General features: G+C 35.9%; 1 protein-coding gene across 1 annotated transcript in view; it reads right to left on the minus strand.

The window, feature by feature from the left end:
• Positions 1-232: 232 nt before the first annotated feature.
• The window catches only part of LOC127853740 (pre-mRNA-splicing regulator WTAP-like), a 34,164-nt gene continuing 6,902 nt past the window's right edge, over positions 233-27,494 (minus strand). Inside the window, exons 4-8 of the mRNA XM_052388479.1 lie at positions 26,892-26,953; positions 20,224-20,342; positions 18,343-18,515; positions 7,140-7,294; positions 233-3,570 (exon numbers count right to left, since the gene is read on the minus strand). Coding sequence (XP_052244439.1) covers positions 2,450-3,570; positions 7,140-7,294; positions 18,343-18,515; positions 20,224-20,342; positions 26,892-26,953 — 1,630 coding nt within the window. The 3' untranslated portion in view covers positions 233-2,449. The remainder of the gene's footprint in view (positions 3,571-7,139; positions 7,295-18,342; positions 18,516-20,223; positions 20,343-26,891; positions 26,954-27,494) is intronic.

Below are 27,494 nucleotides of genomic sequence, written 5' to 3' on the forward strand. Positions count from 1 at the left end.
GAATGAATGAATGACAGGCAAACAGGCCAAAAACAATATACCCCCGATCGTTCGATCCGGGTGCATAAAAAGCAAGAACGTCGTTCTGACAATAACTGACAAACAGACACTTTGTGGCTCCACTTCATTATGATATGCAATGTGCTTGAACACGTTTTCCTCAGATGAGCAATCACATTTACATGGGTCTTCATGAACTGACAAATGAGGCAAAAAAAACACAAACAAATCATTCATTGTGTTCATCAATTGTCACTTTATTCCAGAAAGCTGAATCACACAGGTACAGATTATTGATCAACCTATGATACAATCCATGCTTAATTAAAGAAAATCCTGTCCAATTATACATTTAGCATTGTTGTCACTGCAAATAACATGTTTTGGTTTAAAGATAATTGTTCAATAGTAAATTAAAATAAATTGGTCATACATGAACATGAACTTACTTCAAACATAAATTCAAGTAATCTTGTCATGCCATGCTGTATGATACCAAAAAAAAACACTAACATGACTGAATGCACACATCAAACATTTTAACTGATTAAAACCTTGTTGAAACATCATCTTTGAAAGAAACTTTGTTCTAAAGAAGTATTAACATAAATAATACAGATATAGCTGACAACAATTGGATTTTTCTAAAACAATGGCTTTAGGTTTTGCTCTGAAATAAAATAAAATACAGAAAAAAACAAATCAAAACAAGATATGTGTTTGTCCCCTTTTGCGTCACTTTGAAGCTATATATTTGACCTTTGACCTTGAAGGATGACCTTGACCTTTCACCACTAAAAATGTGCAGCTTCATGAGATACACATGCATGCCAAATATCAAGTTGCTATCTTCAACATTGCAAAATTTTTTGCAAATATTAAAGTTGGCGCAAACAAACAAACACACAATCAAACAAACAAACCAACAGACAGGGCAAAAACAATATGTCCCCCACTATAGTGGTGGGGGACATAAAAAGATTGGATGTAGCAAAGTACTACTAAGTAACAAAACTGATGAAAAGGGTGGGTTTGGGAGTAATAGCCAACAACAGTATCAAGTGTTCACCAAGGAATAGCACGTTTAAAATATTCAAAGTACAAATAACATGTAGGACAAGGTCAAGGTCAAAATGAAGTTTGATAATATTGGTCACTGGTATAATAATTTTATTGAGAATGAATGTGTCGTTTATACCTTTGTGCAGCTTAAGTGATTTCGTGATGCTTTCCTTCATGTATCAAATAGTAAATACACGAGAGTTTCATAAGGTACATAAATGTAAGCAGTGTTTTCTACATGTAGCTGCATCCTCAAGAATAGCATACTGGTATAATGCTTGTCACACAAACCTAGATTTCAAAGGTTCATATACCTACATATAATTTGTACACAGGGAATTTATATTTATTTTTCATGAGATTTTCTTCATTAATATACAATTATTTTTTTTCGCTTTTCTTTTCATGTTTCTTTTATCTGTTTTCCAAAAATACACAACAAACTATCAATCAGTCAAATGTACTTCTTTTAATGTGCATTTGTAGCTGTATAGCTGCTTTTCACTTGATTTAGATCATAATGTAGAATAGCCAATCATACAAAGTATTAAATAAATATTTGACTTCCATTATATGGAAACAAGAATATCTAGAAAGTTTGGTGAAAATGCGTTTAAAGTGACGAGTTAAAAGAGCTGAAATATGAATCACACATCAAGATGCTGGGGGAATAACAAGCATATCTGGGTTTGTTTTTGTTTTTCGTCACAATACTTCCACTGTGGGTTTGAAGAGAGGAAAACGCAGTGTGTAACATAGTGTCAAATGTGAGTGTTTTCCCAAATACATTTTTAAATTAGACTGACACTTTACTCTTTCTTTCATATTGGATTGGCTTGCTATAGAAGATAGGTTGGTTTGCTTACTTAGCAACTTGAATTGACAGCACTTCCAATGAGAACATATATGCATGTAAAACAAAACATTTTGTATCTACCTACAAACCTGATTTACACACGTCAAAGGGGGAAAGTAGGATTTAAGTAAAGCAATAGTTTTCTGTCAAGTAAAATGATAAACATTTTTACCTACATGTATTCACATGAAAGACATCTTAAGCACAAATGACTGACTACTTTGACTGACATACCAATTATGATAAATTAATGTTTTTGAACATTTACATACCTGCAGTATAATTTGGGTTTTTCATATTAAGGCAAATGAGATTTCATAAGTTGATCTACAATAATTTGACCATGGCATGCACACTTGCCTGGGGTATTTCTTATTAAGGCTAAAGAGCTTTCATAAACTGATCTACAATACATGTAATTTGACCGTGACATGCACACTTGTCTGACAAACACAAAACTAAAACAAGATACAAATGAACCTAGGCATTCAACAATAGTAAAACTTACCATACTATTTGTCAATAAAATAATTATAAATCTTCTATGTCATCAACAGTGGATGTGACTCCATTAAGAAATGACTGTTGATCAGTATCCCTGTCTTTGATCGTTCCAGAGATTGACCCTGGACTTTTTTCATTAGGTGTCCGACTTTTTGGTTTAGAAACATCGTCTGTAGTTCTTTCCTCAAGCTCAGAATTCTCTGAACAAGGGGCGTGGCTCGACTGTTCCCTTGGAGCACTAGCGCTATTGTTAGGACTGCCATTAGAGGCATGCTTGCCAGCATAGAAATCATCTGAAGTCTGTGGGTGTTTTGTAGCTGGCTTATTTGGACAATTCTTTGAGGAACCTGGAATTCTATTTCCATTTTCTGGAGTCTTTTCTCGTGAATTTCTGGAATTTGTTTTCTGCAGGTAGCTACAATCTTCAATGTGCTGTTCAATTTTGTTTCCAGACACGTCTACAAGATAGTGGTCATTATGTTTCCCAGTGTCTGTATGATGCTTCCTGTTGTCATCATCTAATGAATGCTGGTGTGATGATTTATCAGGTGATAGTATGGCATTTCTCTGTACTTTATGTGTAAAACTGTCATGACTTGTTCCATTTCTGGTACGCTTTGAAGTTTCATTCACATCATGTGTGTTTTCATCACTTTTCTTTTGAGTATCCTCAGTTTCCATTGGCTCTGAGTCTATCTCCTGGTTGAGATCACAATGAGACCCATTGTCTGCCCTATCGGACTCAGTGCCCTGCTGTTTGACATGTTGCTGAGCCTCCAGCTCCTCCTGATACTTGTCCTCATTCTCATACAAACCTTCATAGTTGTACTCCGCTTCAAGATCACTCTCCGTCTTCTCTTGTTCATAGTAGTTGGTCTCCATGGCCGGATAGTTTTTCTCATCATATATATTTTGATTGCCTACCTCTGTCTTAATACTGAGATCTCTGTTATTTGACTGGGTTTTATCTGGTTTTTTGTGTATAGTTCGAGGCGGCAGTGCAGTGTCGCCAGCTCTCAGCCTGCTGTTCTCCTCCTCCAGTGCAGCTATCTGCTCCTTAGCCTCACGCAGCTGGCTCTGCAGCACATAGATCATGGTCTGCATGCCCTCCACGTCCTCATCCAGGTCACCCAGGAACTCATCCAGCTCTGCAACCATAGCAACCACAAGATATACATAGCACACTACAAGAGATACATACACATCTCTGCAATCATAGCACACCATGAGATATACATACAAAGATCTGCAATCATAGCACAACACAAGATATACATACATTGCTCTGCAATCATAGCACACCATGAGATATACATACAAAGATCTGCAATCATAGCACACCACAAGATATACATACATGGCTCTGCAATCATAGCACACCATGAGATATACATACAAAGATCTGCAATCATAGCACAACACAAGATATACATACACTGCTCTGCAATCATAGCACACCATGAGATATACATACAAAGATCTGCAATCATAGCACACTACAAGATATACAAAGCACACAAAGAGATATACATACACAGTTCTGCAATTGAAGCACACCATGAGAAAAACATACAAAGATCTGCAATCATAGCACACCATGAAAAATACATACAAAGATCTGCAATCATATTACACCATGAGATATATATACACAGCTATGCAATCATAGCATACCATGAGATATACATACACAGCTCTGCAATCATAGAACACTAGCTCTGCAATCATAGAACACCATGGGATATACATACACAGCTCTGCAATCATAGCACACCAAGCGATATAAATACACCGCTCTACAATTATAGCACACCATGAGATATACATACACAGCTCATCAATCATAGCACACCATGAGATATACATACACAGCTCTGCAATCAAAGCACACCAAGAGATATACAAACACAGTTCTGCAATCATTGCACACCATGAGAGAAACATACACAGCTCTGCAATCATAGCACACCATGAGCTATACATACACAGCTCTGCAATCATAGAACACCATGATATATACATACACCGCTATGCAATCATAGCACACCATGAGATATACATACACAGCTCTGCAATCATAACACACCATGAGATATACCAGGGGTGTGATTGAGGCAAAGTCAGAGGAGAGGAAAATTCTGTCGACTGATTTTGACTATGCAAACAGCGCGCAAAACATGACAAACCTTAAAACAGACATTAAAATAAACAACTTTTTGAACTTCATAACAATATTTCTTTAAAAAAAACTTTTAAACTTCACATTTAACATACATGTACTGAGGATGCAAATTAAACAGTTTTTAATGTGATCAATAGCAGCAGTTTTTCAATGTATTGAATTACAGTAAATGGACTAAACATAAACAAACGTACTTGAGTGTTCTTCGTGTGTTAATGATGTATTAAACTGAGTTAAATTAATATATTTCATTTGTTTACCTTTCAATATCTTGCATTTCACATCTTAAGTTCAATTCTATTTCAGAACTGAACAGCGTGACAAACATAATAAAGCAGAATATGCACATGAATCTGATTATACACAGATTCACTAACATATATCAAATCATGCCACGGATATTTTGGGCCGCTTATGAAATACGTCCGCGAAATCGGTGGTACCCCCTCTCCCCCACATTTTTTTTTAAACGAATTTACGCGAATCTCAGAAGTGACCCCCCGGGATAACCCGATCCGCGGAAAAATCCCCTTGTATACATACACAGCTATGCAATCAAAGCACACCAAGAGATATACATACACAGCTCTGCAATAATAGCACACCATGAGATATATAACAGGCTTTTTCCGCCCTATGCCACGGGTCCGAAATTCGGCCCCATTCCCAATGCAAATCTGGTTGTTTTTTTCCCCAATTGAAAAAAAAAATCCCAATTCCAAAAAAAAAAAAAAAATTTTTTTTTTTTTAACTTAAAATATATAAGTTAACCTGATCCGGTGTAGAAAATAAAAAGTGTTGCATAATTAAATTATCTGTTGCCTTGAATTTGTTTTAAAAACTGTAAAATATGTTAATGATTATTTAAGACTTTCCTTATTTTCCTCAAAATCCGGCGCTTCGCACGATTTTTTTCACCTCAAAAAAAGCCAGGCCTTTTCCCCAAATTCAGATTTAAAAACCTGCACTTATCTCACATGTTCATAATACGTTGTAAAATTTTAATAATAAGTTATCAAAGTAGTCGTTATTTACCAGTTAACGGCTTCTTTGAAATATAAGAAACACTATTTACATGCGATAATTTTTCCCAATTGAGCCAATTTTGCGACTAATTTTTTTCCCAAAATGGGTGTTTTCACGACGCGAAATTCCCAAAATTCCAGTGTGGCGTATTCCCAAAATGGAGCGGAAAAAGCCTGTATAAACACAGCTTACAATCATAGCACACCATTAGATATAAATACACAGCTATGCAATCATAGAACACCATGAGATATACATACACAGCTATGCAATCATAGCACACCATGATATATACATACACCGCTTTAAACATTAAGCTTTCTTCAGTTTGCATTATTATTTAAAGAAACCCTTTTCTGTTGAAATTTTATTGCACAGCAAAATCATTACATAACTATAACTGCACAGAAGATTTAAATCAATAGAACTGATATGAGGTTTTTGTGTTTGTGCCAATCTAAGCAAAAAACTTACACAATGTACATTGTATAACGCCAGAGATCAGCTTTTTCTCCATGCCACTCTTAATAGCAGCAATAGGCTCATGAGTGATTCCTAAATACTCAATTCCCTTTTGGCATGGTCAGTTAACTATGACAGACACTACCTGGGCAAGAAAAGCCAATGTAAGCTGTTCACATGTACCTAATACACATGCTTGTGCAAATAAATGAAAACTGCCCTTCTTGAAACAGAGAAAGGGAAAGAATGATCATAGAGATAATTTTCAGACCCAATATCCATGCATTTATGTGGTGTAGCTGGGACATAAAGTCATGCTGCATAGCCCGGTGCATAACCAACTAAGCTGGTTAGGCAGGCAGAATACAAACCCAGAAGTCTGACATGATTCATGAATACCTGAGTCTGACATGATTCATGAATACCTGAGTCTGACATGATTCATGAATACCCGAGTCTGACATGATTCATGAATACCTGAGTCTGACATGATTCATGAATACCTAGGTCTGACATGATTCATGAATACCTGAGTCTGACATGATTCATGAATACCTGAGTCTGACATGATTCATGAATACCTGAGTCTGACATGATTCATGAATACCTGAGTCTGACATGATTCATGAATACCTGAGTCTGACATGATTCATGAATACCTGAGTCTGACATGATTCATGAATACCTAAGTCTGACATGATTCATGTATACCCGAGTCTGACATGATTCATGAATACCTGAGCCTGACATGATTTATGGATACCCGAGTCTGACATGATTCATGGATACCTGAGCCTGACATGATTCATGAATACCTGAGTCTGACATGATTCATGAATACCTGAGTCTGACATGATTCATGAATACCCGAGTCTGACATGATTCATGAATACCTGAGTCTGACATGATTCATGGATACCTGAGTGACATAATTCATGGATACCTGAGTCTGACATGATTCATGAATACCTGAGTCTGACATGATTCATGGATACCTGAGTCTGACATGATTCATGGATACCCGAGTCTGACATGATTCATGAATACCTGACTGGTTGTTTTTCATCTCAGTGACTAGTGTCTTCTGCAGAGCAATCTCTCCCTCGAGCTTGGCGGTGCGGCCGGCGGCGATGGTCTTGCCCAGCTCCTCATTCTCCTGCAGCAGCATCTGACAGCGGGCCATCAGCCGCTTGCCCGTCTGACTGCAAGTACAGCACACCAGCAGTAAGCACAGCCACTCTCTCTAACTCAACACTTACAACATCAAACAGTTCATCTGTGATGTCCACTTCAACTGCCCCAAGGAATACTAAACAAGGGACAAAATTGTCACAAAACCAGGTTTTCATTGTGAAAAAAAAATCTGATAAAGGGAGAAAACTCAAACTGAACTTTTGAAATGACCAAAAAAAATTAACCCCCTTTGTAAGTTTTTTTTTTTTTTTAAATCTATTTTTAGTCGTGGCGACCTTGACATTGGAGATATTGACGTGATTCTTTCGTGGGACACACCGTCCCATGATGGTGAACAAATGTGCCAAATGATTTTAAAATCTCACAATGAATGACATAGTTATGGCCAGGACAAGCTCATTTATGGCCATTTTTGACCTTTGAACTCAAAGTGTGACCTTGACCTTGGAGATATCGACGTAATTATTTCGCGCGACACACCGCCCAATGATGGTGAACAAATGTGCCAAATGATTTTAAAATCTGACGATGAACGACATAGTTATGGCTCGGACAAGCTCATTTATGGCCATTTTTGACCTTTGAACTCAAAGTGTGACCTTGACCTTGGAGATATCGACGTAATTATTTCGCGTGACACACCGTCCAATGATGGTGAACAAATGTGCCAAATGATTTTAAAATCTGACAATGAACGACATAGTTATGGCCCGGACAAGCTTATTCCGCCAGCCCGCCAGCCAGCCCGCCGCATTCGCCAATCTAATAACCAGTTTTTTCCTTCGGAAAACCTGGTTAATAAAACAATGGTTTGTGAGTGTATCTTCATGCATCTATCATTTTTCATCAAGTTGGGTTTAGATCTTCCAAATTAGTAAAAGTATTAATTTTATCTTATACAGGAATTTCTGCTACAAGATTGCTGCTTCACTTCAGACTGACAGATGCAAACAAGAAACCGTCGGAGACGGGTGATGCTCCCCAAAGTTTTTTTGTCACAATATTGCACTATATATTCAGATAAAAGGAAACGTCTTGAGGGGCATAACTTTGTACAAAATAATACGATGGATGGTTTAGCAACTTAAAAATTTCAAAGGGCCATAACTCTCTAAATAAATCATATAACCAGAACCCACAAATAACAAGCGCATCACCTCAAGGTAGTTAAGCTTCCCATAAAGCTTCATTGAATTCCAGTCAGTACAGTAGTTGGGGGGACAGTAATTGCACTATATGTACAGTTAACGGAAAATTTCAAAGGGCCATAACTCCATAAAATTTTGAGGGAGCATAAAAAGTATGAAACTGAGCAGATTTTTGTCTGCTATGTAAAAAAGGCCGTAAAATGGACCCAATCTCAAAACAAACGGACCTGATCCCAAACCGACCTTGTTAAAAAAAAATCCCAAGTAAAAAAAAATAATTTAAACAAGAGATGTGTTTGTCAGAAACACAATGCCCCCTAATGTGCTGCTTTTTTTTGTTGTTGACCTTTGACTTTGAAGGATGACCTTGACCTTTCATCACTCAAAATATGCAGCTCCATGAGATACACATGCATGCCAAATGTCAAGATGGTATGTTCAATATTTCAAAAGTAATTTCAAAACTTTACTGTAAGGTTAAAGTTTTGGTGACAGAATGACGCAATGACAGACAGACAGAAAGAAAGACAGGCCAAAAACAATATACCCCTGATCTATCGATCCGGGGGCATAAAAATTCCAAAGCGGCCAAGAAAAAGCCTGATGTGTCAATATTTGTTGATAAAAAAATTTGGTCCATTTTGTCGATAAAAAATTCCCAAATTTGCCATTTTATCGATTTAAAAAATCCCAATTTGACTAGACTCCTTTTCCCAAAATGGCAAGAAAACCCCCTGCAGAGGATAACCTTAAATTTATTTAATATTTTTTTCATCTTCATCAAATATTGTTTTTAATATTTATGAGTATATTTTTTTATATATTTTGTATTATTTTATTTCTTAATCTAGTCTAGATAGTTTAAATCAGTGCAATACTTTGTAAACCTCCATGTTTTAAATGGCATTTATTGAATACATTTAGAAAGTTGCTCAATTACAAACTAGAACTGCCTGAAATACCCACCCCCTAACCACTTTGTCAAGAGTGTATAAGTGGTCAGTTTTAAAAACAGGTTTCAAAACAATACAATCGCTGAATGAAAATTCACAAAATGCAATTACTGTCAAATTAGGAAAGGAAATGGTTCTTGAGCACCTCACTTCCCATCATTGAGATCTATTAACCTATAAATGTAAACAGGATATCCAGTACAGTTTGAAAGATATGATACATTAAAAATATGACTAATAAATTTACAGAAGGCGATATCGCTCAAAATTTGGAAGTAAGGATTATGGTTTTTGTGCCATGTATTTCCCTTCACTAATTTCTGATACCGAATAAGTATAAGGTTTCAAATTTACACCTCTTACAGGTGTAAAGATATGCTCTGTTAAAAATTAAATAGTAAAGCATTGGACAAAATTGTCACAAAACCAGGTTTTCATTGTGAAAAGTCTGATCAAGGGAGACAACTCAAACTGAACTTTTGAATTGAACAAACAAAATTAACCCCCTTTGTTCAAAATAAATATTTTTAGTCGTGGCGACTTTGACCTTGGAGATATTGACGTGATTTTTTCATGCCACACACCGTCCCATGATGGTGAACAAATGTGCCAAATGATTTTAAAATCTCACAATGAATGACATAGTTATGGCCCAGACAAGCTCATTTATAGCCATTTTTTACCTTTAAACTCAAAGTGTGACCTTAGCCTTGGAGATATCAACGTAATTCTTTTGCGTGACACCTTCTAATGATGGTGAACAAATGTGCCAAATGATTTTAAAATCTCACAATGAACGACAAAGTTATGGCCCGGGCAAGCTTGTTCCGCCCGCCAACATTCGCCAATCTAATAACCAGTTTTTTCCTTCGCAAAACCTGGTAAATAAACAAAGGGAAATAACTGGAAAAATAAATAAGCAGAATCAAAGTTTCACTGCCCACCCAATTAATGAGTTTAAAGTAGATACCTTAGTTTTCAACATATTTTCTGTACCAGGTTATTTTTATCTGATTTTGGGGAAAGGGCCTGGCCTTTTTTGAGGGGAAAAAAGTGCGCAATAGTCGGATTTTGGGAAAAAATAAGGAAAGTCTTAAATAATCAATTTAACATATTTTACTCTTTTTTTTTAAATTCAAGGCAACATTTTTAATTATGCAATAATGTTTTTCTACACTGAATAAGGTTAACTTATATAGTAAAAGGTTTTTAAAAAAATCCAAAAAATCTGTAGATATCATTGTTTTGGGGAAAATCTCTGTAAGAGGGGAAAAATACATCTGCGAAAAGGGCTCCAGAGCTCCAAATAAGATGCAAATCTGCCTATTAACGCATTCAAAGAAATCAAATTCAAAAATAAGCCAAGTACGAAACATTACGCAATACAAATCTTCGCACGTATTTTTCATCGATTAAAGTGCGTAACCTGTTTAACCAATAATCCAGTTGAGTGTTTAGTGTAAGTTTACCTTTGAATCAAAAGTAAGTAAATCAAAAGAACCAAATGGCTGCCAATTGTGTTCTAGGTTTGAAAAAAGGACGTTTCTAGCAAATAGCGGCTCCTGCAGGAAGTAACTGTATATAAGAATATGCCAATGGAGATTTTTACGCTGGATGATGGATTTTTCAAAAGCTGGTAGTCCGTCCGGGCGAATAGCTTTTTTTTACAAGAGGGTCTGAAAGGCCCAAAGTCGCTCTACTGAGATTAAAGAACTGACCTGTTCTGTGCAGCCCAAGATGTCATTAGAAAAAATGTTCTAACCAACTTTCATAAATAGTGAACACCATGGCGGCAACGTTTTCCAACAAACTGGATACATTTTCGTACAGAGCCAAAATATCATTAAAACAAATATTCTGACCAAGTTTCATAGAGATTGGACAAAAAATGTGACTTAAAGAGTGTTAACAAGTTTAAACAATAGCCATAAAAGGAAAAATGCCCCACTCCCTGGTGTAAATAGCCATAAAAGGAAAAATGCCCCACTCCCTGGTGTACATGTTTTTCAACCAACCCGAACCATATTTAAACTCGTACAAGATATAATTAGGATGAATCTTCTGACAAAGTTTCGTGAGATCAAACTATAAATGTGACCGCTATAGTTTTACTAAAGCCATATATAGAAGGAAAAATGCCCTCCCTCTGGTGGCCATGTTTTTTAAGCAACCGGAACCTTTTTCGAACTTGTCCAATATATCATTGGGACGAATCTTCTGACCAAGTTTCATGATGATCGGACAAGAAATGTGGCCTCTAGAGTGTTATCAAGGTTTTACTATAGCCATATTAGGAAAAATGCCCCGCCCCCTTGCGGCCATGTTTTTCAAGCAACCGGAACCATTTTCAAACTCATCCAAGATATCATTGAGACCAATCTTTAGACCAAATTTCATGAAGATTGGACAATAAATGTGGCCTACAGAGTGTTAACAAGGTTTTACCATTGCTATATCAGGAACAATGCCCTGTCCCCTTGGCAGCCATGTTTCTAACCAACCGGGACCATTTTCAAACTCATCCAAGATATCATTGGGACAAATCTTTTGACCAAGTTTCATGAAGATCTGACAATAAATGTGGCCTCTAGAGTGTTAACAAGGTTTTACTTAATCCATATATAGCCATATAAGGAAAAATGCCCCACCCCCTAGTGGCCATGTTTTTCAAGCAAACGTAACCATTTTCAAACTCATCCAAGATATTATCGAGACCAATCATCTGACGAAGTTTCATGAAGATTGGACAATAAATGTAGCCTCTAGAGTGTTAACAAGGCAAATGTTGACGCCCCACAACCGACGACTGACAATTCACAACGGACAAAAGGCGATTACACAAGCTCACCATGAGCACATTGTGCTCAGGTGAGCTAAAAATGTACACACAAAAGTGTGTGTTTGAGGTTAATGATCACCTCTTAAGCTTTAACTAAATTGTCAGGTCATGAATGAGTGAAAACAAAGTACTATATGTGAAAATTATGTCATTTTATTACCTAGCTGTCTGACCTCACATTGTACATTCATTGAACAACAAAAATGTATATAAAGCATTAGGAAAGTTCTGGGCTCATAGGTATTTGCTGGGCAACCTAATTCCAGGACTTGGATGCCCGTCTGGGCAACAAGCCATATAAAATTAATTTCCATCCCTGAAATAGTGGTGCAGGACTTAATGTTCTTGTGATCTTCACCTTCCTTCAATGTGATCTACGTACCTAAGTTTCAAGCTGATATCTTCACTTCCTACACACACAAAACAATATCAAACTATACTATTTAAAACTTTGTTAAGTTAATACAGGGTAGCTTCAATATAACAAGCTCTGTTATAATGCTCACTCCAATATAAAGCGCGGGTGGGTCTTGGTTCCCATTTTTTTCTCGAACCTTCATTACTGTCTTGAGTGTTTTCTTGAAGTTCAAATATGGTGGTGCCCATAGTGCTGATTGCATAATTGCTCACGTCTTTCCATGAATAACATAGTTATGGCCCGGACAAGCTCATTTATGGCCATTTTCAACCTTTGAACTCAAAGTGTGACCTTCACCTTGGAGATATCAACGTAATTCTTTCGCATGAAGCACCGTCAAATGATGTCGAACAAATGTGATAAATTTTTTAAAGACTCACAATAAATTACAAAGTTTTGACCCGGAAAGCTCATTTAAGGCCATTTTTTTCCTTTGAACTCAAAGTGTGACCTTGACCTTGGAGATATCGATGTAAATCTTTCGCATGACACACCGTCCAATGATTGTGAACAAATGTACCCAGTATTTTTAAAATCTCACAATGAATGACATAGTTATGGCCTGGACAAGATCATTTATGGCCTTTTGAACTCGAAATGTGACCTTGACGTTGCAGATATCAACAAAATTCTTTCGCATGACAAACTGTCCAATGTTGGTGAACAAATGTGCCAAAAGATTTTACAATCTCACAATGAACCACATAGTTATGGCGCAGACAAGCTCATTTATGGCCATTTTGACCTTTGAACTCGAAGTTAGACCTTGACCTTGGAGATATCGATGTTATTTTTGTGTATGACACACCGTTCAATTATATTTAACAAATGTGCCAAATGATTTAAGTCTCGCAATAAATGACAAATTTATGGCCCGGACAAACTAATTCATGGACCAATCAAAGTGTGACCGTGACTTTGGAGATATCGACGTTTTTCTTTCGCATGACACACCATTCCATGATGAACAAATGTAACAAGTCATTTAAAAGTCCAATGATAAATGACCTAGTTATGGTCCGGACAAACTTCGGTTTAAAACACACTAAGTGACCCCATGACCAAGTTTTTGACCCGGCATGAGTATATTCAAACTTGACCAAGACATCATCTAGATACAACTTATGACCAAGTTTGGTGAAGATCGTATGAAATTTTCAGGACAGACAGACTGACCGACTTACAAAGTGACTCCTATATAGCCCCCATTACCAATGGTAATGGGAGAATAATAATCTGACACCCTGTGAATTTGCCAATTATGACCACAGGGTAATTGTTTCATGAAACTAATAAGGGGACCAATATACAATATTACATACAAATATAACACATTTCGATATTTTTCCTTCAAAGATGAATATTTTTGCTAATGAAGCCTATAGTTATAAAAATAATATTTAAGAAATACTAGGTAGAATAATTACTGGCATTATTATTTGTTATTTTTATAGCAGGAGGATACAAATTATGCATGAACAACTTCACATCAACAATGCAAGTTTTAATTTTGTAGTTAAAAGAGTAACACCTGCAAGTTTGAATATTGGACATAAAAAAGAGAAACACCTGCATACTAAGGGTATCACGTTTTGAACGGTGGGGTTTCGTGTTTGGCTCAAAAACATGTACAAAAACAGTATACGTTTAAACGACAGTCAATATCAACATTATCTATTTTAGTTCATTACGTTACGGCGTTGCAAAGCTTATTAAAAGCTGCTGATAAAGACTCGTATTTGTATCACGTGATCAAGATGGCCCTTATTCACAATATATAAACATAACAATACACCATGTAAGTACTAGACTTCTCGAATATTTAAGGCGCGTCGGCACGAAGTGCTCAAGAAAATTTCCTGCTATTTGATGCAGGATCATGCCCCCAATCGTCTTGAACATCCAACGGGCGTCGGCACGAAGAGCACGAGGAAATTTTCCCGTCGTTTCTTCATCGGCATTCATTTTTAATTTAATGAACAGATACTCATTTTAATGAACATCATGTAAAGTAAAACAATACAAATTTTAATCCATTTAACTCTTATTGAAGAAATATGGGTTCGACATTAATTTGTCCTTGTTACAAAATATTACGGCATGTAAGTACAAAAGGTGTAATCCAATTGTTCGACAACGATGAGAACAGTTGGTTTTAATATGACGTCATTGTGCTAATTGAATATGCACTGAATATAACTCCCGGAAATAATTACTACTTTCAGTTTGGAAATGCGATGGCACCGATGCTTTTCAAACGGACATAGGGATATGTTTAAACGGTAACATTTTGTTTATTTCATTTCGTTTAGAAAAATCTGTAAACGTGATACTCTTACTGCACACAAAAATGTGTGTACCGTATTTTGTTGTGTATAGCGCGCATTTTTTTACCTCCAAATTTCAAACAAAAAAGTTTGTGCGCGTTATACATTGATACAACGCTATCCTGGCTGCTTAATTGCAAAAAAATCATTTCAAAATCGTAAATATTCATAAAAGCAGCCATTTTTTTATTTCAGAAATATACATCCTATAATCTAACAGACTGAAGGGGCCGTTGTCCAAACAACAAAAAGTCGGTAACAGCAGATATGAATCTGGTAGCATCATTTTTTACAAAAAATAAAATGTTTGAATAAAGTATGCAAACATTTCTTTGTCTGTGTTAGTGCACTTCTACATTGGCAGCTTACGTTGGACTGGTAAAGGTAGGTGTCAATGAGGTCTATTTTGCAGCTAATGGTAGGTGTGAACAGGGACTTCTTAGTGTTTTTCAGTTTGGTCCAGGTTTTTGGCACTTTATTCATGCCTGTGTAGTGCGACAAATAATAACCTCACTAGTCCAACAAAAAAGATTAACAGTTTTACGTCAATACTGACATATCTCAACAACTGCAGCCCAGTCTCTCATGCGCCACAAAGTTTTTAGTCAGCATTCAAATTTAAAGCCCATGCTTTCCCCAAGGAAGAATGACATAATGTACATGAATTATTATTTTTGCACGTTTTACACGAAATGCGCGTGGACTGTTAATCTGATGCTAGAAAATAAGAAAATTGTCAGAAAAGTAGTGTTATGCAACCCATGCTCCTTATCATAATGAGGCTTCCTCTTTTGAATGCTTAATTAATTTTTAGTCACTGACCTTGACCTTTGACCTAGTGACCTGAAAATCAATAGGGGTCATCTGCCAGTCATGATCAATGTACCTATGAAGTTCATGATCCTAGGCCTAAGCGTTCTTGAGTTATCATCCAGAAACCATTTTACTGTTTCAAGTCACTGTGACCTTGACCATTGACCTAGTGACCTGAAAATCAATAGGGGTCATCTGCTAGTCATGATCAATGTACCTATGAAGTTTCATGATCCGAAGCCAAAGCATTCTTGAGTTATTATCCGGAAACAATTTGGTGGACCGAGCGACCAACCGACAGACATGTGCAAAACAATATACCCCCTCTTCTTCAAAGGGGAGCATAATCCGTTAAATGGACGGTTGTTGAATAAAGCAATCAAGATGTGATCACGGCCATCTTTGAATTTTCTGAAAATACATGAAGTTGTATAACATGTTTTTGAATCAGAAATGGAAAGTTGGAGTAAAAATGGGATCCAAGCATACCGCGCTTTTTAATTGGAAACAGCATTATAACGGAGCGCGTTAAATCGTAGTTACAGTGAAGCCCTGTCTCCCATGCGCATTCAAATTTATGCCGATGCTTTCCCCAAGGAAGAATGACATGATGTACATGAATTCTTATTTTCGCATTCTTTACACGAAATGCATCTGGACAGTTAATCTGTAGCTAGAAAATAACAAAATTCTCAGAACAAGAGATGTGTTTGTCAGAAACACAATGCCCCCTATTGCGCCGCTTTGAAATCAAATTTTAATATACCATTTGGCAGGTTTAGAAATTATCTCCCTTTTAAAGCTTATTACTTCCCTTGGATTGTATTTTTTTTACTTTTGACCTTAACCTTTCACCACTCAAAATGTGCAGCTTCATGAGATACACATGCATGCTAAATATCAAGTCGCTATCTTCAATATTTCAAAAGTTATGGCCAGTGTTAAAGTTTTTGGACGGACACACAGACTTACAGACAGACAGTTCACCTGCTAATGACACTTCCTCTTAAATGCATAATAAAGCTTTCAAATGACCCGGATTAATCCATTGGGAAATATAAATATGGCAGCCATTTTAATAAGATTTTCAGGTTTTTTGGTCTAGCGCTTTTTTTCTGCATTTTGGCCTTTAAAAAGTGCATGCGCATTATACATGGGGGCGTGTTATACCTGGTAAAATTTGGTACTCCCCAAAACCCATCAATAAAAGAAGGGGGATCAAAAATAACACCACCTTCTATTTGCAGGCCACAATCTGCATCAATGTTGCATAATTCTATCCTGGGGATGCAAATATTCCAAAATCTGCTGAAAATAATGTCTCACAATGGAGTATTAATTGTGTAGACTACAGTATTTTTTGTATCATGTTGACATCTTTTTTTGTCACCAGACAGGATATTTTGGGCAGACCAATGACTTATTCTTAAATATAATTATTTTCACTTTCTAAGACTGAATAGTATCAAAAGTACCAAGAAAGAAGCATAAGAATCTACATGTAACAATGGATCATGCATAATACCTATAGAATAAAAACGTGTATATTATTAAACCATCATCGTTTGTCTTTATTTTTGTAACCACATTAATTAAAAAGTATTGCTATAGTGTCATAACTGCAGTATGGATGACTACACTCCTTTCTAAGGTTTATATAGCTACATGTACATTTAACAGAATTTAATCTAAGATAAAAAAAAACAACTTGAAACTATTTTTTGCACCTTTGACTGACTGCCCAAGTTGCATGCATCTACATAGCGTCAAAACTTGTTATGTCTGCTATGAAGTGTTGAAATGTTTATTACAAAAACAAACATATACAAACCATTATTAATAACTTCATTATAAGAAAGGATATGAAAATAATAAATAAATTACCACATTCATCCATTTTTGCTTCCAGGTTGAGTGACTTTCATGGTCTTTTAAGTTCAACCCTTTGCGTCCGTTGGATTGCAAATGTTGCAAGTATAATTACAAGTTCTTGGATATTTGTATGTACAAGATCTTGGATATTTGTTTAAATGTTTGAAATATTTAGCTTAATGTCAACTGGTTTTGTAGAATTTCTTAATTACCTGATCTTGTAAAGTTTTATTAAATTGCAATTTTATCCGAATTGATTAGCTAATGTTTGCCATTTTCAATCTATCAGTCTTCAAAGTCATATGAGATGAAGAGGAAGTATCAAGTCACAACAACAAAGAAAGTTACCACCCTGCTGTTCAGGCAAGATTTGGGTTACAGAAATGTTACCGCCAGGCATTCAGTGTCAGTCATTTCACACCGTTCAAAAACAGATATGCTGCCTGCGCCATGAAAACCGCCGTGACGTGAGAGTCTCGTACAGAGGCGAGAGTCTGCATGCGTTAACAACGCCGCCACTTAGTGTTCCATGATTGGCTGGCTCAGCATTGCCGCGGGAGGCCGCGAGACCAACCAGGGACTCCCACAGCAGCCGGTAGAGCAGTCTTTAAGCCAATGGCCCCAAAATAGGTGGCAATGCAGTCTAAGTTACAAAAGTTACCAAAGGCATGAAGAGAGATATGCACCTGTCGGGGGTGAATTTCCATGCACTTAGTTCATTTTGGGTTTGTTTCAGTTTCTCTTGGGCCTCTTCCATTTCCTTTGAGATTCTTTGAAACACGATGTTCACAGCTGGGTCCAGAAGCATAGATTTCAGCTGGCTGGTTCCATCGGCCTGTTTCATCTCCGCCACCTGGGCCTGCAATCACATCACACTTCAATGTGAATACACTCACAACCAATCTAAGCAAGGGCAAACACAAAACATGCTTAGAAATACATTACAAGAATTGGTAACCATTACATGATATCACCAAAATGGTTTTATCATATTGTTGCAGACAAGAGCAGGTGTAAAACTTAATGCTTATCTCTAACCTCACAGCATCAGGCAAATTTCCAATTCAAAGCACAAAACAAATAGTATAAATGAATTTTTGCAGACATTTGATGTACATTTTCGTACATTCATACCAAAACAAGTCTGATATTTGGAATAAAAGCACAGATACAAATTGTGTTCAGATATATTAGGTTATCTTATTTGACTGTCTGTACTTAGTCATGAAGCATTTTATCATGAATAATGGGCAGAACATTGCAGTACCAACAAGCAAATTCGTTAAATTGATATCCCCCGCCAATATACTTCTGGACACAAAAGTTTTCTGGACGAATGGACAACACCAACGTGCATCACCCTCTTATCCATATATATATTCATACCAAATTTCAATGAAAAACGTCAAAGCACTTCCAAGATATGGCTCCACCCACACACACAAAAAAGCATTTTTTCAAGATACAAAGGGCCATAACTCCGTTATTATCAGATGGTGTACAATGCCATTTGGTGTGCATCATCCTCTCATCCATATATATACTCATACCAAGTTTCAATGAAATCCGCCTAAGCACTTCCAAGATATGGCTCCGGACACACAAAAAAGAATTTTTTCAAAGTACAAAGGGCCATAACTGTTTATATTTCAAGTTTAAAGTAAATCCCTTCAGTAGATTTAGAGTTATGCTCCGGACAAAAATGTACTTTAAAATTATATAAAAGGGGAGATAATTCAAAAACTAAGGTAGATAGAGTTATGGTTCTTGGTCACTGCACTTTTCCTAGTTGCAATCTGTTTATATTTAAAGTTTCAAGTAAATCCCTTCAGTAGATTTAGAATTATGCTCAGGACAACAATTTACTTTAAAATCATATAAAAGGGGAGATAATTAAAAAACTAAGGTAGATAGAGTTGTGGTTCTTGGTCACTGCACGTCTCCTAGTTGCCATCTGTTTATATTTCAAGTTTCAGGTAAATCCCTTTAGTATATTTAGAGTTATGCTCTGGACAAAATTTACTTTAAAGTTAAATAAAAGGGGAGATAATTCAAAAACTAAGGTAGATAGAGTTATGGTTCTTGGTCACTGCACTTCTCCTAGTTGCCATCTGTTTATATTCTAACTTTAAAGTAAATCCATTGAATAGATTTGGAGTTATGCTCCGGAAAAAGTTTCAGACGGAGGGACAGACGGATAGGACCAATCACTATATCCTCTCCGTATATTTTTTCGGCGGTGATAACAAATTTGGTTGATAAATTTAAATCAGGTTATGAAGATTTGCATTTCATTTTAATGCATTTAGATTCCAAAGAATATTCCACATCCTAGGGGAATGAGGCCAGAGCACTTATGGCCTGTAAACATGCCCTGTATTTTCATGCAGATGGTTGTGTGGCAAACATTTAATTTCACAGTCAGTGCAAGGCAACAAGTTGAAAAGACTGAATAGAAACTGAGTCCGTCAGTAATTCATTGATGGGTGGTCAAATCACTAATGAACAACTGGGTTGACAGAAAATGTTTGAACTTTAACGGGAATATCCCAGGTGTGAGTGATTACCATAAAGTCCTGCAGCTCCTGTTCCTTGGTTGTAAGGCGATGAACAAGGGTGTTTTCACGACGAGCAGCGTCCTTCTGTGCCTGCTTGAGACGCTCACCTGGGTCCGGCTCATCATCACCTGCAACATGGACACAATATATGTATATCATCACCTGCAACATGGACACATATATGTATATCATCACCTGCAACATGGACACATATATGTATATCATCACCTGCAACATGGACACATATATGTATATCATCACCTGCAACATGGACACATATATGTATATCATCACCTGCAACATGGACACATATATGTATATTATCACTTGCAACATGGTCACATATATGTTTATCATCACCTGCAACATGGACACATATATGTATATCATCACCTGCAACATGGACACATATATGTATATCATCACCTGCAACATGGACACATATATGTATATCATCACCTGCAACATGGACACATATATGTATATCATCACCTGCAACATGGACACATATATGTATATCATCACCTGCAACATGGACACATATATGTATATCATCACTTGCAACATGGTCACATATATGTATATCATCACCTGCAACATGGACACATATATGTATATCATCACTTGCAACATGGACACGTATATGTATATCATCACTTGCAACATGGACACATATATGTATATCATCACCTGCAACATGGACACATATATGTATATCATCACCTGCAACATGGACACATATATGTATATCATCACTTGCAACATGGTCACATATATGTATATCATCACCTGCAACATTAGGGCTGTAACGATACATTCGAATATTCGAATTACTCGAATACGGCTGTGGACGAATCATATTCGTTTTTCGCCACCTCCCGAACCGAATATTTGACAAATACAAACAACATGGTTTCGAGTTTGAAAGTATAATCATCTTATCTTATACCTTACAAATGAAGGTTCATACAATTATAATTAAACCCCTATATTTAAATGTTCTTCTCCTTATTCCGGCATTTTTCATCATGTTTACCCAACCCACTACAGGGCTTTTTTCCTTCTTTGCGATTGGCCGTGGACGGACATTTCACAATTTTGACACGGCCAATTCACAAACCTGACATGTCCGTGAATATTTACAAAAACAGCCGTTTTAAATTGTGAAAAACGGACTTTTCGTGCTCAAAACTGTCAAAAACGGCCATTTCAGAAAAGAAATATAGGTTTCAAAACCTCGTTTTAAATTCCGAATTCGCGAAAAATTGTCGACTCGCGTTACCGATGTTTGCTTGTTTTAATCGATTTTAAAGTGTTGTGTAACCGGTGAAACCGGCGTAAATAGTAAAAGCTCTGTCTAGCAATGTCACTATAAAAAATGGCAACGCGGAACACTCGTTACTACACGAAGAAAATTAAAAAACCGCAAAATACCGCAGTGAAGAAACAAAAGCTTTCTATAGAAGGGTAAGTTTTGAAACATGCACATTGATAACATTATAAGAAGTCATTTGATAAAAGCGAAAGCATCTGCCCCGGCTATGTATTGATGGAACTTGGAAGCTAGTCAAAACGTCCTCTAGTATTGATGACCGTGACTTGTTATTCGTATCTGTTTACGATTGTAAATCTTGGTTGAAGTAATAATGTGGTCCCTTCATATATATTTTTTTAATTTAAATGCATATTCATGACACATATTCATGATTCAAACTTTGTATGTAGTCTATTTATGCTTTGTGAAAAAATGTGAAAAATAAAATAACTTGTTTACATTTCTTACAAAAGTTCTGTTGTTCAATGTATACCTAATGTTTCAGATCAAATGACAACTTCCCAGGGAGATCATCATGCACTGGCGAGGGTCAGGCTCACAGAACATGATAAATATCATGAAGAAGGAATTTTCCTCTTCAGATATTGAGAGAATTATTGACATTTTCAAGAGTAAAATGAACAGAGTTTTAAAGCTGTTAAGTCCAGAACATGTCTGAGTTATGTGTCCTTGAAATGCTCTATGTTTATAAATGTTTTTCCTGTGGTAAAGAAATGTTTGGACCAGGTATTTTAGTTGCATTTGGTACATGAATGTTTTGCAAATCAGATATATGTATTTGTGTTGTTATTGTATCAAATACAGTATTCATAGAAGGAAAATATGCCTTTATTGCATTACTTAAGGAAATGAAATTTTGATAATATTCAAGTGTTTAACATGCTTAAACTATACTAATGCACTGAACTTTGATTTTCACAATTTTAAGAAGTTTGCGACTCATTTTTTCACAAAGTGAGGGGCCAGGGCCGCTTCACAAAGTCAGGAAAAAAAGCCCTGCACTATGTCACACAGTGAGATTATCAACAATAAGAGCGGGCACCGGTTGAATATTTACGACATTGGATTGAAAAATCTTTCGATGGTTTTTAATGTTTATTAAGGTAAATACCAGTGATTTGATGCTCAAACATACACACAAAGGATTAGCAGATGGAATTTCTTTTTTGTTTTTCTTACGATAATGATTGTTTTTATTCAATATATCAAATGAGCATATTTCAGAGAGGTGACATTGAAATATCATCTACATCACCTATATGGCATATGCTCATTTAAAAAATGTGAATGGGTACTTTCACTAATGTGTCAACTGTTGACTCTCAATTGTTCTACTCAAGGATTTTATCGGTACTAGTCATGTTTTCTCAAAAGACAAATTTCAAAACTGTGTTTGAAGTTTAAGCAGTTCTAGTCAGTGTTTTGTTATTTCAAAGTGTTATATTTCATATTTTCTGTATGCAATTATACCAATTAATCAAATTGACAAATACTCATAGTTTCATACTACTTTGTCATGTCAAGTTGTCAGTATTACTTTTATCCATTAAAATTCATATTCGCGAATAAATATTCGTATTCGCCACCTTGTATTTGTGATACATATCGTACTCGTCACCTAGTGTATTCGTTACAGCCCTATGCAACATGGTCACATATATGTATATAATCACCTGCAACATGGTCACATATATGTATATAATCACCTGCAACATGGTCACATATAATTCAGGGTTTTTTTTTAGAAAGAGGGGAAGACGCTGGACGCTGGGTAAAAGGGAAAAATCGAGCGCGAAAGAGACATATTTGGGGAAAAAAAACAACTGTTCATTTCAATGTCTATAACTCACCTACAGACTTCAGGGGTTTTTTTAAGAAAAAGAGGCATGTCTCTGGCCTTTTTGTTCTTAAACACATGAACAGGTATGATATTAAAGTCAAAGTCCTAAATAAAGTTGCAGGTGTAATGGGAAATGTTTTCAACTGGGGCCGGGGAACGATGTCAATATTATGATTTCAATTTCATGATGAATGGGTTGACGATCTAGATCAGCTACAGTATTGGAAGGGAAAGGTGCGGCAGCTGCCGATTGTCTACTTTCACTTTCACAATAATCTGACAGTATTAATCGATGTTGATTACATGTACCTCCGAATCCTGCTGGGTTTCAACGGTTTTTGATGATTCATTCTTAAAAAATGCGTCAACTCAATTAATATTTTCCGAGTCCGAACGTTTTATTTTGTTCGTGTATGAACGCCAATTGTGAGACTTTTTTCTGTTTTAACGTTTATATCTTGGCTTTCACATAACCCGGATGAAAATTCGACTGGTTTCCGGTAATTAATTGACGAAACACCCTTCTCGCGCAAGACAGGAATCCAGTAAAATAGTCACATGATTAATACGATAAGTTGCCCGGTTTCCATGACGTAATTTAAGAGCTATATATAGAATCACTGGGATTCCCAGATTTGAGTGTTCGTCGGGAGAGAGAGAGAGAGAGAGAGAGAGCAAGATCATTGTACATAGTACAAATTGGATAAGTGTCGACCTCCCAAAAGAAAAAAAACCATTTCTTTGAGTTTAAAATATTATATTTTGGTGAAAAATTATATTTTTGGAGGGGAAATGGTATTTTTAAAATTCTGGTAGGGGAAGACGCCGAATATCAGCGTCACTTTCTTAGTAAAAAAAAACCCTGTATATGTATATAATCAACTGCAACACGGTCACATATATGTATATCATCACTTGCAACATGGTCACATATATGTATATCATTACCTGCAACATGGTCACATATATGTATATCATTACCTGCAACATGGACACATATATGTATATCATCACTTGCAACATGGTCACATATGTACTTAATCACCTGCAACATGGTCACATATATGTATATCATACCCTGGAACATGGTCACATATACGTTTATCATAACCTGCAACATGGTCACATATGGATATCATTACCTGCAACATGGTCACATATATGTATACCATCATCAGCAACATGATCATATATACATGTACCAGCGATTTTTTTCCTTAGTAAACCTTAGTAAATATAATAATAACAACAGCTTGTCACAGTAGTGCCAAATCCCCGCCGAAATGTGTTTGCTTGTATGACAACATTTGTTTTAGAGAGTAGAATAATATTTGTAAAAAAAAATAAAGGGAAAAAATTCATTATGCTCCAGACAAAAAAATATTTTGAAATTAAATAAAGGGATATAATTCAAACACTAAGGTAGATAGAGTTATGGTTCTTAGTCACTGCACTTCTCCTACTTGCCATCTGTTTAAGTTTTAAGTTTCAGTTATCCCTTCAGTAGATTTAGAGTTATGCTCCAGACAAAAATTTACTTTAAAATTATATAAAAGGGGAGATAATTCAAAAACTAAGGTAGATAGAGTTATGGTTCTTGGTCACTGCACTTCTCCTAGTTGCCATATGTTTATATTATAAGTTTCAAGTACATCCCTTTAGTACATTTAGAGTTATGCTCCGGACAACAAAATATTTTGAAATTAAATAAAGGGATATAATTCAAACACTAAGGTAGATAGAGTTATGGTTCTTAGTCACTGCACTTCTCCTACTTGCCATCTGTTTAAGTTTTAAGTTTCAGTTATCCCTTCAGTAGATTTAGATTTATGCTCCAGACAAAAATTTACTTTAAAATTATATAAAAGGGGAGATAATTCAAAAACTAAGGTAGATAGAGTTATGGTTCTTGGTCACTGCACTTCTCCTAGTTGCCATATGTTTATATTATAAGTTTCAAGTACATCCCTTTAGTACATTTAGAGTTATGCTCCGGACAACAATTTCCTTTAAAGTTATATAAAAGGGGAGACAATTCAAAAACTAAGGAAGATAGAGTTATGGTTCTTGGTCACTGCACTTCTCCTACATGTAGTTGCCATCTGTTTATATTCTTAGTTTAAAGTAAATCCACTGAATAATTTTGGAGTTATGCTCCAGACAAAGTTTCGGCCGGCTGGACAGACAGACGGACGGACAGGACCTATTACTATATCCTCTCCGAAAAAAAAATTCGCCGGGGATAACAACTTGACATCAGTTATTCTCAATTTTAAGGTTTTTGTTAGCAAAAAATCTAATACATTAATTTCTCAATTTTAAGATTTCATGACGCATTTTCCCCAATTTCAAGGTTTTCACGACTCAATTTTTCCCAATTTTGAGGTTTTCACAACTGAAATTTTCCCAATTGGACCGGTACGGGTACTTTTCCCAATAAGACAAAAAAAAATCACTGTATACATATATCATCACCTACAACTTCATCACATATAAGTATTTATTTTATGCTTTCCGGTGGTTTATAGAGAAATATCAGTGAATTAAAACTGATAATTTCACTGTTTCAAACAATGAAAATTATCAGTGAAAATTATCGATAATTTTTACTGTTTATGTTAAATGACGTCATTTTTTTGACGAAATGACGTCATGTTCCCAACGAAATTCTTTAGTTAAACTCTTTAACAATGTATATAAACTGTGAAATAAAGCATAAAATAAAAAGAAAATTTGTTGGATTCGATGGATTATCGATTTTAATTCACTCGTGATCATAGAAAATATATATTTTCACTCGTGGCTGCGCCACTCGTGAAAATATTATTTTCTATGATCACTCGTGAATTAAAATCGATAATCCACCGAATCCAACAAATATCCTCTATATAATAAACTGCAACATAACACATACAAGGTCAAAAGCCCATTATTTGGAAAAAAATTAATTCACAGGAACTAAACTTGAACTTTGATCTGTAACCATGCAGGTACCTCACACACCAAAAATAAAGTAAATATTTCATATGCCACCTACCTAGATCATAAAAAATGGTACAAAGCCAGGGCCCTCAATCTGTCAAATCCACGGCCGAAATTCAGCCGCATTCCCCCCTTGAAAAGTATACTTTTTTCCCCTTTTTGGGGGAAAAATTCCCCCTAAAAAAAAAATTTTAAAAATTTATAGATAGATGTCTCATGATTATTATATCTCAATTCTATTTTAATTTAATCTTTTCAAACATACTAAATTATGAAATAAGCAATGAATATAGTGCAAACATGTACAAATGTAATAATTAGAGAGTAACTAAAAAATCCCCCAAAAAGGGAAATGCCGCGAAAATTCCCCCTGCTATGGGTAGCGACCCGCTTCCCCTAAAATGGATGGAGGGTCCTGAAAGCTTGGTTGTATGAAAGGTGGCTTATATTAAAGAAACTATGGTAACAAACAAATGAAGCCCAACATAATATTAACAAATGAATAAACTGTCATCTTACCCTTGTCTATCTTTGCCTTCTTACTCTCCAGTTGCTTTATATACTCTTCCTGCTCCTTGATTCTGAAAAAAATGTGTACATGTTCAAAACATCAGGTTGTACTGTTCCACAGATATTAGTACTCCAGATTTCATTTATTTATGTTTATCTTATTATAAAACGTTTAAGACAAGTGAACGGCCTTTTCTCAACATGTTTGGAATATGACCTACACATGTCAAATTGGGAATGCTAGCTTCAATGACCTTTAACTTGAACAAGAGACAATGCCTCCTATTGCGCCGCTTTGAAATAAAATTTCAATATATCACTTGGCAGGTTTCTCCCTTTTAAAGCTTATTACTTCCCTTGGATTGTATTTTTTTTACTTTTGACCTTGAAGGATGACCTTGACTTTTCACCATTCAAAATGTGCCATGTTGTAGACAATGCCAATCACAACCAAATTTGGTTTGAAAGTAACAAAAATTTCATTAACAAAATTGTCTTGCGCAACAGACTACTGACTTGGAAAATTGGAATTGTAAACCAGAACTAACAAGCAGTTATCAGCTTATGTTAACCACTGGGTAGTAGTGAAACTACAATCATGATAGCTAAAAT

The sequence above is a fragment of the Dreissena polymorpha genome, chromosome 12 (assembly GCF_020536995.1).
Source record: "Dreissena polymorpha isolate Duluth1 chromosome 12, UMN_Dpol_1.0, whole genome shotgun sequence".
Classification (NCBI taxonomy): domain Eukaryota; kingdom Metazoa; phylum Mollusca; class Bivalvia; order Myida; family Dreissenidae; genus Dreissena; species Dreissena polymorpha.